The following is a 12,976-nucleotide window of genomic DNA, read 5'->3' as shown; positions in this document are numbered from 1 at the left end:
AGTTACAACCAAACCAAAGCAAACCAACATCCAGTATTATAAATCAAATCCTTCAGTTCAGTGTATAACATCTGGAATTTCCAATCTTCTTAGCTTCAAAGGGCCTGGGTAACTCCACTTATCCAGCTCTGCCATCTCCAATACAAACAGTATTGTGAGCTTAGGTAGGTTCTACTCCACAGCTGCTGTTGTCCTTAATGGTCATCCCATGGCACTGGCATCTCTAATATGCTAGTGTTTCCCCAAACTATACTTTCAGCAATGGCCTCCTGACCTCTCTTTAGGGACTTCAACCTAGCCACATAGTGCCAAGCCTGAGATTTTTCTCATGACCCTTCCATCATGTGGTCTCCGTTGCATGTGAGCCTTTACCTTAACCAATGGCCTTTCCTGACTTTTCACAGTACCAAACCTGAGCTGTTCTCCATGACCCTTTCAGTCTTGCAGCTTTCATGGTACCAACACCAGAACCATATAGGCCACTGTTACATGAAGAAAGCTGCCGTCAGAAGATGTAGCTTGCCCCCCCCACACCCCATGATGCTGAGGAAACACTGCCAGAAAATTTAACCTCAGTGATGCTAGTCTCTTAATCAAAGGTTATTTCTTACATTGAGCTAACCATCATCAATTGTCCCACTAAAACAAAGTTTTCACTTCAGTAGTGCTGGGTTCTTGTTAATCACAGCTAACTCTTCATCCCCATATAATTAGAAACCACGGATTCTTAATTTAAAGTGTCACATGAATGATGCCCGGAGAGAGTCTTTGAAGGACGCTCAGACACCGATCATCCCACACTACTCATGGCACTGTCTTCCATGTTCCCATAATAGCCCAATATGCTCCGGACACACAGGGACTTTTCAGCCCAAGGTTCCCAGATCCTTCACAATCTTCCAATAACACGGTCAGGTCTATCACCGCAGCAGCCCACTCTCTTGTGCCAATATTTGTCTCAGTTTGCTTATGATTGCTGTGACGAACAGCATGAACAAAACGACTTCAGGCAAAAAGGGCTCATATCCTCTTGACAACTAGCAGTCTACCAGGAAGAGTAGTCAGGACAGGAATTCAAAGAAGGAACCTAGAGGCAGGAATTGAGTTGGAGGCCTTGGAGAAATGCTGCTTATTGGCTCAGCCTACTTTCTTGGGTAACTGACCAGGAGTGGGCTATCTCATGGTAGGCTGAGCCCTCCTACACTAATTATCAACCATGAAAAGAGCACACAGACTTGCCTAAAGGCTAATCTGATGGAGGCATTTTCTCAGTTGAGGTTCCCCTTTCTCAGATGTGCCTGGCTTGTGTCAAATTGAAAATAAATGAACTAGTATGTAGTTTAATAGCAGCACACAATGCCTATGTGTTAACATCACATTCCAGGCTCTAAAATAAACCTTTGTTTTCAAAAGAGAGTGGCAGCAAGGATTACTTCATGTATGTTTTGCACATGTAAAAACATAGAATGAGGGAGGTCATATTTCATCTCAGACTTCAAAAAATTACATTTAGTAATTTAGTCTGGGGAATTTTACTGAAGAAACAGTAATGTTGGAAGTTTGAGCAGAGATTATTGTTGGAGAGATATAAGATTCTGGGGAGGAGAATCTTTCTTTATGCAGTGTGATAAGAGTGTTAAAGTGTAAGTAAAATAGGACGTGACTAGGTACATTAGTTTGGTAGGCTGCCATGTCAAATCATCACAGATTTCATGGTTTAAACAACAGATATTAATTCTGTCAACAATCCTGAAGGCTAAATGTCCAATGTCATGGTGTTTTAGATTCTTTCTTATGAAGCTTCTCTCTTACAGATATATGTTTATACATCTTTCCACTCTACATATCTGTGCCCCAATCTTTGGATTTTATATGAAATCTACTTATAGTAAATCAGAACCCACACCAATAACACGGTTTTAACTTAATTATTTCTTTTTATCTCCAAATACACTCACATCCTGAGGTAATGGTTGTATGGTATCAGCTTGTCTACCTGGAGAGTGCACAACTGAGCTCATAAACAGGGTTGTACTTGATTCAAATAATTGGCCTGGTCTGTTTTTTGCTACTATAACACAATATCATAGACTGGGTAATTTATATAAACAGAAATTTGTAGGGATCAGGAACCGATGAAAGGGAAATGAGTGGAGACACAGAATCCCAGGGATCATACTCTGGAGGCCAGACTCAAGGTCCAGACCTAATGTTATTGTGCAGTGTGTAAGTCTTAATATGAGTGAAAGGCCAATCAGACAATCCCATGCTAGCCTGAAGCATCAATAGCAATCAATCAGATAAGTGTGACTATAAGGAAATATGGTGCTGGGTGGTAAGGTCATCTCAAGAGACAGGAAGGGGGAAGCAGCCTAGCCTTGGATCCATTTTGAGACTTCACTAGTGTGTTATGAGTGCCTAGTAGAACATGTTGTGTGCAGTGGATCGGGATCTTTCAAGGAGCCTTGGGAGCTGCTGAGGCCTCACGGGCCATTTTCCATGGGCCTCCAAAAGGCTTATCTCAACACTCCCCACAGAAATTGATTTGTTTCTGGTTTTGAAGGCTGAGAGACCAAGATCATTGTGCTGTACCAGGCCATGTAGAAAGACAAAAAGGGTAAACTTGGGCTGGAGGGAGTTCAACTTAATGGTTTTATAAGGGATACACTCTTGTACCAGTTGCATTAATTACCTAACCACCAGGGCAGGACATTTGATCTCTTTGTGAACCCCAAGAGTGTGAACTGTAAAACCTTGTTTTTTGTTTGGTGTGGTTCAGCCCTTACTCACACCTTTAATCTAAGAACTTTTTGTTTATTGTAAACAGTTGATAATGGTGTGGCTCATGGTTAAGCACACACCTTTAATGGAAGAACTTTCTGTACTTAGGACTTAATAAAGTTAACCCTAGGTCAAGAGGTAGTGCAAGAAACCTGGTTGACAGGAAACAAGTAGATAGGAGGGGCTTTGAGAGAAGGGCATTTAAGACAGTGTGGAGAGGAAGAAGGGGCTTTTTAGCTCTTTGGCTTTTAGCTTCTGACTTTTTCTACCCTGGGTTGTCAACTGAGCTATCAAGCTTTTTAGCTTTTGGGTTTTGGGTTTTTCCTTTAGGATGTGAGCTGAGTAGGTAGGTCAGCTGGCTGCTTTCTTTGCTTCTCTGAGCTGGTAGGTTTTCACCCCAATATCTGGCTCCTGAGTCTTTATTGGTAAAATTGAATGTCTGGGATTTTTCTTCATTTAACAACAGGTAGTGTCCCTATGACCCAATACCTCACATTAGACTCCCATCTCTGAATGATGCCATGTTAGGTTCAGTGTCTGAAAATTGCCCAATCAGATCAAGTTTCCAATACAGGGATTTGGCAACTATCCAGACATTGTGGTAGACAGGCCCAAGTAAGAGAGACATTTGGAAGAACGTTACAGTGGTATATGTAAACAGGACCAGAGTCTCACAGGAGACAAAAAGAGGACATAGCAAAGAAAGACATCAAGAGAATCACCAGCTAAACAATGCTGGCAATCACCAGCTTGACCCAGCATGGTGACACACATCTGCCACCTCAGCACTGGGGAGACTGAGGCACAAGGATTTGAAATCGGAGGTTAGCCTATATCTCACAGCAAAACCGTTGTCTCAAAAATTCACAGATTGGGGAAGTAGTTCAGCGGTAAAGGACAGGCCTTCCATGTGCCAGGCCCTGAGTTCTATCCTCAGATGTACAATAAGTAATTATTCTGCGTCATAGAACTCAAATCATCAGCATAGTCCATGGACTTAGGACAATTTAGCCATAATGCCCTGATGTAGATGAATGTCTTACCAGTGGATATAAGGTACATGCTCCTCCTGCCATTAAAAATTTCTTAAAGTCTCCATTTACAGTACGCTTCCTCTTAAACTTGTGTGCCTCCCGAACATCTATCTATTCAGGTAGAGGTAGTCAAGTGTTAACTTCCCCAGAAAGCCCTGACTTTTTCTGGCAGGGAGTTACTTCCCTCTGCTAGACCCCAGGAACACTGTGCACAAGAGTATCCTCACAGGATGCTGTGACTGGCTTATGCCTTGCGTCATTGCCACTCCTTTGACACTATTCTTTGTGGACTAGAATTAGCTTTTATTCTTTGCTTCTCAAGAGCTCAATATAATGATCATTCAATATTCATTAGTAATTTATTAAACATTTATTAAATATTCATTAAGCATCCAATAAACTTTTAAGAATCAAACTTCATGCCTGACACTACCAGAGTGGACCAGGTGAAGCTATAACTATACTTTTCCTGTAATATCTTTTTTTATGAAAACACTAGGAAGAGACCACATCAATAAAGTTAGATTTTCCATATTTAGAAATAAACTTCCTCTATTTTTAAAAATGGTATCTGACTAACCAGCAAGTAACATTCCAGCGGAAAAAGGCCAGGCAAATCAACAGTTTCCAATCTGTCACCACTTTAATACATCTTGTAAATCACCTCCAGTCTAATTTTAAGGGACAAAAATATCACCTTCTTCCCGTCTTTTTCATTTTAAGGATGTAGTAAGTGGCTCTTGTTGCCTATGCGGTCAAATCAAGGTTTCTCAGGCTAGCTTTGGAGGCCTCCATAGCAACATATCCACCCATTCAACCCACGAGCCACATAACTGTCAGAATTGACCTTCCTGAACTATAGGACTATTATTCTCTTTCATACTAAAAAATGTTTTAAGGCTCCTTGACACTTAACATAAATTTCTAATTGTTCACCACTAAATTTGGCCCTTGTCCTTCCCTGTACCCCCTCCCCTCCTGCACAGCCTCTCCTAGAAACACTAGTCTTCAGCTAAGTTTCCAAGCTCTTTTTTTTTTTCAGGTTACTCTTTCATTTTCCTGTCTCTGTGTTACTAGGGTACAAGGTTTTCCTGAACCACCTTTAGTGCTCTCCTCTGTGTCTGTTACAAGGTCCGGCACACACATCAGCCAAGGTTTTTCCATTGGTTGTATTTCTTTTCTTTTTTGGGTTTTTGGAGACAGGGTTTCTCTGTGTAGCCTTGGCTGTCCTGGACTTGCTTTGTAGACCAGGCTGGCCTTGAACTCACAGAGATCCACCTGCATCTGGGATTAAAGGCATGTGTCACCACGCCCAGTGCATTGGTCGAATTTCATTGATAATTTCTACCGGGCATCAGCCTATTGGTACTCTCTGCTCCTCTCATATTCCAATTAGCTTCTTACAATATTCTCCCATTAGTTATTTAGCTCAGTATTGTACCTAGTACTATCAACATCCAAAATGCATTGTTCACACACTCCTTGTATCCCCTATCTACCACTCATTTATTTTTTAGTACAGTTCTTCAAAATATATAAATACATTTTGTTGCAGGTGTTCTCCTTTCATCCTTTGCTCACTATGTGTGGATTCCTTTTTATCCATAATTGCTCCCACTTCCGTAAGGTGAAGTACTTAGATTTAACCTCCCTCATCTCTCTTTCAAACACGCCTACAGCTCAGTTATACGCAGTTTCATGTTTTGTTTTTTTTTTCAATTCCATCAATAAGGTAGCAAGAGTTGATATTAGCTCTCATTTCAAATATGTACCATGACCTAATAATAAGTCTCTCCACTTAGATGTCAAGTGAGCAGGCCAAACTACATCAACTCTAAATGTTAAACAAACTCTTGGTGGTTTCCCTCCTCCCTGAAACTTGCATTTATTTATTGGTACAACAAGAAGGGAACACTGAAGAATTTGCAAGCAGAAGCGATTGTGCGCAAGGGTTGAGCCCCACCCAGAAGCGTGGAGAGGGAGGGCCCCCAACGCGCACGCGCGGTCGTCGTCAGCGCGCTTCCGCGGGACCACGAGTGCACATGCGCAGTGCGGTGCCTGTCCCCGCCTGGGTGCTGTCAATAAAGTTTTAGCGTACAGACTCTCCTTTCCTCCGGGCAACATGGCGGAGTACGACCTGACTACTCGCATCGCGCACTTTCTGGATCGGCACCTGGTCTTTCCGCTTCTTGAGTTTCTCTCTGTGAAAGAGGTGAGGGGGCTTTGAGAGGGAGGAAGGTGTAGGGACGAGAGAGGAGCCCGGAGAGGCAGGGAGGCGGCGGCCGGGCCTACACACGTGCAAGCCGGAAGCCGGCTCGGGCCTCCCTGGCATCCGCTGGGCCCTGGGACGGCAGCAACCCTCGTCGTGCAGCGCTCTTGGGGTGCTCGGGGCGGTGGGATTCGCTAGTGCGGAGGGGTGAGGTGACAGCGGGGCTCTGGCGACGCCGAGGCCTTTGCTTCCTGGCCTGGCGTGCTGGATCCTGCGAGCGACCAGGTCCCGTACTTGGGGGAGGCTGCCCTGGCTGTGCAGAGGGAGCCCGGGCGCTTTGGGCCCGCTCGTTCTTGGAAGTTTCATTGTTTTTTTCTTTTTTAGAAACCGAGTCAGTCCATGGGCTTGGATTTGTGTTGTGTGCGGAATCCCATGACGCGATTCTCGTACACTTAAAAAGTAGTATAGGGCATTTTAATTTCCATCAAGTTGTGGATGCTTTACTGTGAATTTCCTGGTCTTTGATAAGTTTTTACGTCGTAGAAACGTAACATATGTTGTCAGCTGTGGGTAAAGACCAAGAATAACGCACAGCCCTACGAGCTGCAATGTAAACTTTGTTTTCTAGTGTTGATGTTCAGACTTAATGTATGATTTCGTCGTTAATGTTCTATGATATATCCTTACTAAGTATGTAGTTCTGGGACTTCATGTTAATACATGCTTCAGGGGTACAGAAAAGAAAGGTTGGATTAGAAATATTAGCCTTAGCTGTATGTTGACTTTATGGAGAAATTGGTGCATTTTACTAATTACAGTAAATAAAATGTAAGGCTTGCATTTTCTCCAGAAAAGTTAATGAATTCAGTGTTCTGGACACATAATCTAGGTAGCGAACTGTAGATTCAAGGGGCAGATTTTTTTGTGTGTTCAACAGCAATTTAAAAAAATTTTTTTTAGGCCTGGTAAAACTTTTTTTGATGACATATGTAAGATTTCAGATAGCTATGGTTTACATGACAGGTATGATCTTTAGGTCTATTGGAAACTTTCAGAAGGCATGTAGACTACAGTAGTTACTAGGGAACCCTTAGTAAGTGCCTAAGAATGTCATGATACGTGAGACTTAAGCTTCATACATAGTATTCTTTTTGTGTCCAATTTTTGTAGTCTGTAGACTAGAGATTAAATAAAAACGTTTTTTGTGTCTTCTGTTTCATTCTCTGGATAAATGAGGGTTCTTTAGCGAAAGTACATGAGAGATACATATATTGAAATCCCTCACTTGCTTTGTGTAGTAGAGATATTTTTGAAGCGGCCTGAACTTTTTATATTTTTGTTCTTTATGCATTCATGTTTTTAAAGCAAAAAGGAAGAATGTGTAAGTGTAAAATTGTTTATTCACAAGGCAATAACAGACTCAGCGGGAACGTCTTGGAGGGCAGCGTTAAAGTTTCTTCAGTACCTTAAGAGGAAGGCGGCTCCTAGGTTTTGAGATGTAGAGTTCTGAAAAGTCCAAGATAAAACTTAGACATCTCATCACTGTAACAGTGTGAATGTCTGTAAGGTCAAAGTGGTACATATCAGACTAGTATTGGCCAACTGCTGTTACTGTTGTAGATAGACAAAAAGGACTTTGAGAAGGGTGTTGAGTCCTGCCAGCTAGATAATTAGGATGGAGTCTGGGATCCCGATGTGTGTCAACTCTGATACATTTGCAGTATATTGGAGAATACACGCTTTAGAAGAGAAACGTGTTCTCCACGTTCTCTCCGCACTTGAAATAGTTCAGCATAAAGGCTTATGATAATCGTGAAGTAGTTAGTTAAGTGAATTGCATTTCTGTTTATTCTTATGTGAAGTGTCAGGGTAAATGGTGCAAAAGGAAGGACCCTGGGTTTTGAGTATGGACATGGGGCAGGTAGAATTCTTGCCTGCCTTAAGCTTTTGTTTTTTGTTTTTTAAACCAGCTTCCCAGTGTAAGCTCTTTTCACATGATAGATTTGTTTGATCCTTTTTTGTTTTGGGTTTTTTTTTTTTTTTTTTTTTTTTTTTTGCTTTTTTGTTTTTCCCTTTAAGATAAGATCTTGCCTCTGCCTGATCCAGAATGGCCTTGAACTCCTTACCTGCCTGTCAGTTTTCCAAGGGCTGGATTTACATATCACTGTGCCCAACTTTTTTCTTTCTTTTTTTTTCATATAAATGAAATTCACCACCAGGAATGTATATTTGTTTAGTGCTAGGGATTGAAGCCAGTGTTTGGTCTGACAGGCAAGCTGTTAACCACAGTGATCTATATTCCAAGCCTGTTTTAGAAGCAAGTTTCCCTGTGTATCTCTTACTGGCCTAGAACTCCCAACTCCCAGAGGTTCTACTGTTTCTTCCTCTGAGTGCTGGATTACAAGTGGATGCCAGCATCCATGGCTTCATGAACTAATTTAATTCCTAGATAAAACTTTTTTTTTTTTTAAGTGGTTGTTGTTGTTGTTTTCTGTGTACCCCTGGCTGCCCTGGACTTTGTAGGCCAGGCCGATCTGGAATTTACAGAGATCTGCCTGCTTCTGTCTGCTTGAGTTCTGGGATTACAGGCCTGCGCCTGTGATTCTGGTCAGTAGGGTGTGAATATTCCATCTAGTCTCCATTCACACAACACTGCTACTATCGGGGTTTTTTACCTTTTTTAATCATATTTGTTTGTTTTTCGAGACAGGCTGGCCTCAAACTCAAAGAGATCTACCTGCCTCTGCCTTCCCAGTGCTGGGATTAAAGGCATATGCCACCACCACCTGGCTTAATCATAGTTTTTATATGCACTTCCTTTTTTATTAAGGGAGTTGAGATCCTCTCATGCCTTTTGTCCATTTGATTATCTTGTTAAGTACTATTAGATGTTCTAGCCAATTCAGTTGGATTACTTGTCTTTTCTTACTATTTTGCTGGAGTATTGTATACAATTTGGAACATTCGCTTTTGGTTCTGTGATACATATTTTGTTGTGGATTCTCTCTAGATTTTTCTTTCCTTGGCAAGATTAAACTCAGAACATAAGTCTTACTTGGCTAAATACCTCTGAAATTCCTTATATATTTTCAGTGGCCTTTCTGTTTATGTGACTATATGTATCTTTATTTATTGTGAGCTAATATGTTTCCAGAACACTCTGCAAAGCAAAAACCTGGCATGAGTTTGTTGACGTACAAAATTGGTGCTAGTTTTAGTTGAGAGGTACAGATGGAGAAGCACATAAATGATTGCATTATTACATGAGAAAAGTGTAAATGCAAGGGCGTGGCCACATCAAGGGAGGTGGATAGGCATCCTGTTGATTCGGAGGACAGGAAGGAGGTCAAATACGTTCCTAATTACCTGGGCGTGGGAAGGAACGGGGACGCTTGCTTTGCAGTGCAGAAGGGGTGGGTACTTGTGTATATTGCAGAACTTTTCTAGAAAGAATAAAAGATTGCTGGAGAAAACAACAGTTAAGACCAGAATATTTGTGGAAATTGAGTGCTTGCTCTGTTGGTTGCTTTCCTTCTTACAAAAAGTTTAATGTGTGTGTCTGTGTGTCTGGACACACACAGGTGATACTGAGAGGTGAACCTATAGCTTACATACACTAAACCAGTGCTCTACTAGTGATGTGTGGTGCTTTTTAAATAAAAATTGTGTGTTGGGGTGGGGGGGAAGGGGGCAAGGTGGAAGCTTGAGAGTGCACTGGGTACCACAAACACCTGTCGAGGTTAGAGAAGAAAGGATAACTTTATGAAGTCAGTTCTATTCATCTTTATTTTCTCAGCAAGTGCATCTCTCTCTCTCTCTCTCTCTCTCTCTCTCTCTCTCTCTCTCTCTCTCTTTTGCGCAAGCGCGCGCACGCACACACACACACACACTGGACCAACCAGTCCATACACACACAGAGACATTTTAAAAATAGTGTTTCATGAAGTATGTTTCTAAGTAAACTGAAGAACTTAAATGTAGTTGTTAAAGTAATTTTTCTCTTGCAGATATATAATGAAAAGGAATTATTACAAGGAAAATTGGATCTTCTTAGTGATACCAATATGGTAGACTTTGCTATGGATGTCTACAAAAACCTTTATTCTGATGACATCCCTCATGGTAAGTTTTATTGTTAGAACTAAAGCTTGCCTAGAGCTGAAAATGTATGCTTTGTGATATATGAAAGATCTGTAGCCAAAGGCTTAATGATTGTTGAAATGTTCTTAAAATCATTGGGTGGAAAGACATAGGAAGGTTAAGGATTCTAAGATTAGTTTTAGTTTTCTCCTGGTGGAAGATGTGAATCTACTTTAAACATAATTGCCACATACCTTCAGGTTGGAGTGTGTGTCCGCAAAGTTGTGCTACAGCCTGTAGGCTTACAAATGTCTGAGAGTGCTGCAGGTTTTCTGTCTTCTATAAGTCATTTCTCTAGGTGTGGTTTCTTAAGTGTTGTATCACCAGTTCACTCTGGAGAAGTCTATAGAAATGCATATTTTGGCCCACAACCCAGATATATTTGACTAGAAACTCCTGAGGTTAGAGAGCTACTTGAAGAGTGGTTTCCAAACTGGCTCAGTGTTGTAGACATTTCTTTTTTTTTTTTTCGAGACAGGGTTTCTCTGTGTAGCCTTGGCCATCCTGGACTCACTTTGTAGACCAGACTGGCCTCGAACTCACAGCGATCCACCTGCCTCTGCCTCCCGAGTGCTGGGATTAAAGGCGTGCGCCACCACGCCCGGCTCGATATTTCTTGAAAAGAACAGAAAGATGGTCTCTGAAGTATTATGAGCTGGGTGTGGTGGTACACGGCTCTAATCCCAAAACCTTAAAGGCATAGGCAATGAGTCTGAGTTTAAAGACAGACTGGTGTGCATAGCAAGTTCCAAGCCTACTAGAGCTGCATAGTGCCATGCTTCCAAGAAAAAGCATAACAATTACAATATCCCCCTCCCCCACATATAACAAATTCTAGCTATAGTAAAGTGCTCTTGACTTTGCTTAAAATTGCTGTTTTTCAGAGTTTGATAACAGGTTCCCTCTTTTCTTTTGGACATGAACTCAGAAGTTTTTGGTTTTTTTTTTTTATTATAAACATATGCCTTAAGCACAGAGATTTGTAGAGAAATGCTTAGGGAAAGGAAAGGGCAGCCTGTGTTGTACCAGAAGGCTCAAAGTAAAGCACTTGCTACAGGTGCCTTGTGACCTGAATTTGTTCCTTGGAACCCACAGTGGGAGAGAAAACCAACCCCTGTACTCACACAGATAATCCTCATCATTCACACAGATAATAATTATAAAGAAAATAAAATTTATAGTAAAAACCATATCTACTTGTGGAGAAGGAAGCTCTCACTGTGGTACAAATGTAGACATTGTTAAAGTCAATGTCGCCTTTTTAAATTTATAGGCAGCAAGTGAAAGGTTTTGATTTTTGTGTTTGTTTTTTAAGAGTTATTTAATGTGTTGGAATGTTCGCCTGCCTGTATGTTTGTACACCATGTATGTGTGTGGTATCCTAGAAGGTCAGAGAAGGCATCACATCCTGGATGGTTCTGAGCACTCTGTGGGCTAGGAATTAAAGTGAGCTCCTCTGTAAGAGTAGCAAGTCCTTTTAACCCCTGAGCTACCTCTCCAGTTTCACTCTTGCCTGTTTTTATCTCAGCGTCCTACTTGGCTGGAATATAAGTTCATACCACCACAAGTCCAGTGCCTATACGTCACTGACTAATCCGAGATAATTTGCAGCATAGAGTATGTGTGAGGTTCTTTTGGGGGTGGTGAAGATCTATGGAATTTACTCTGTGGGTTTACAGTTATAGTAAAAAAAAATCCTTGGCTAGATTAAATTCCAATCTACATAGTAATAATATACAAACCCATTAGTGTAGTGACTCTGTTAAAAAACTCTAGGGTAATAGTCAATCAGTGATTAAGTAGGAACAAATAGAAGGATACTTGGTACAAAATCATGGAAAGCCAGCTCACAAGTGACCATTTCCTTCCTACTTTCTTTTACCACCACCCACCCCTGTTGTTTTCCCTTCTACAGTAGGTGGGTGAATCCCTCTTCCTTTATATGCCTTTGTGGCTCTTGCAAAAGGAAATTGTGAATTTGGGGAAGTTGTTGAGTTGGTGCTTCCTGGCATGTGACTGGAACTATGAGGAATAAGTGTGTGTGGATAGTTTAAATTAAGGAAACTGCTCTAGACAGTCTCAGAGAGCAGTGTGGCTTAACTTTCTAGTACTCAATGTTTTTCATTAGCTTTGAGAGAAAAAAGAACCACAGTTGTTGCCCAGCTGAAACAGCTCCAGGCAGAAACAGAACCAATTGTGAAGATGTTTGAAGATCCAGAAACTACAAGGCAGATGCAGTCGACCAGGTAACCTGCTAATTTGGAGTCTAGAAGTCCTCTTTCCTAGACTAACAGCAAGAGTTAAACTCGAACCCTGTGGTGAAAGTTCATGACTTATGTGATTGCTTCCTTTGTTTATTTTTCCTTACCTTTATTTTTAAGGGATAGACTTCCATAACAACAAATGTTAATATGTATGAGTGTTTTGCCTGCGTATGTTTATGTATATACATGCCTACCATGTTTGGAGGTCAGAAGAGGGGTGTCAGATTCCTTGGAACTGGAGTTATAGATAGTTGTGAGCCACCAAATGGAGACTTGGGATTGAGCACGGGTCCTCTGCAAGAGCAGTGCCTGTTCTTAACAGCTGAGCCACCTCTCCAGTCCCCAATCTAATTTGTTTTTAAGGAAACTTTAAAGCCAGTTATTCATACCTTATCATGCCATGGCAGTTCCATGTTGTCTTCCCCTCTAAGGAGACATTTGGCAATAGCTCACGATGCTGAGTGTCAGAATTAGAGGGGCGCTGCTTGTACCAAGGAAGTATAGAGGTCAGAATACTGCTTAGCATCTCGTGCCTTTGCCTGTACTCC

At 41.5% G+C, this 12,976-nt stretch overlaps 1 protein-coding gene across 1 annotated transcript in view; it reads left to right on the top strand.

Moving 5' to 3' along the window:
- Positions 1 to 5,874: 5,874 nt before the first annotated feature.
- The window catches only part of Eif3e (eukaryotic translation initiation factor 3 subunit E), a 29,064-nt gene continuing 21,962 nt past the window's right edge, over positions 5,875 to 12,976 (top strand). Inside the window, exons 1-3 of the mRNA XM_051159540.1 lie at positions 5,875 to 6,027; positions 10,032 to 10,146; positions 12,293 to 12,410. Of these exons, the coding sequence (XP_051015497.1) occupies positions 5,938 to 6,027; positions 10,032 to 10,146; positions 12,293 to 12,410 (323 nt within the window). The 5' untranslated portion in view covers positions 5,875 to 5,937. The remainder of the gene's footprint in view (positions 6,028 to 10,031; positions 10,147 to 12,292; positions 12,411 to 12,976) is intronic.

Source organism: Acomys russatus, chromosome 17 (assembly GCF_903995435.1).
Source record: "Acomys russatus chromosome 17, mAcoRus1.1, whole genome shotgun sequence".
NCBI lineage: Eukaryota > Metazoa > Chordata > Mammalia > Rodentia > Muridae > Acomys > Acomys russatus.
Note: the sequence above shows the minus strand (reverse complement) of the source record. Positions and strands in the feature narration are given on the sequence as shown.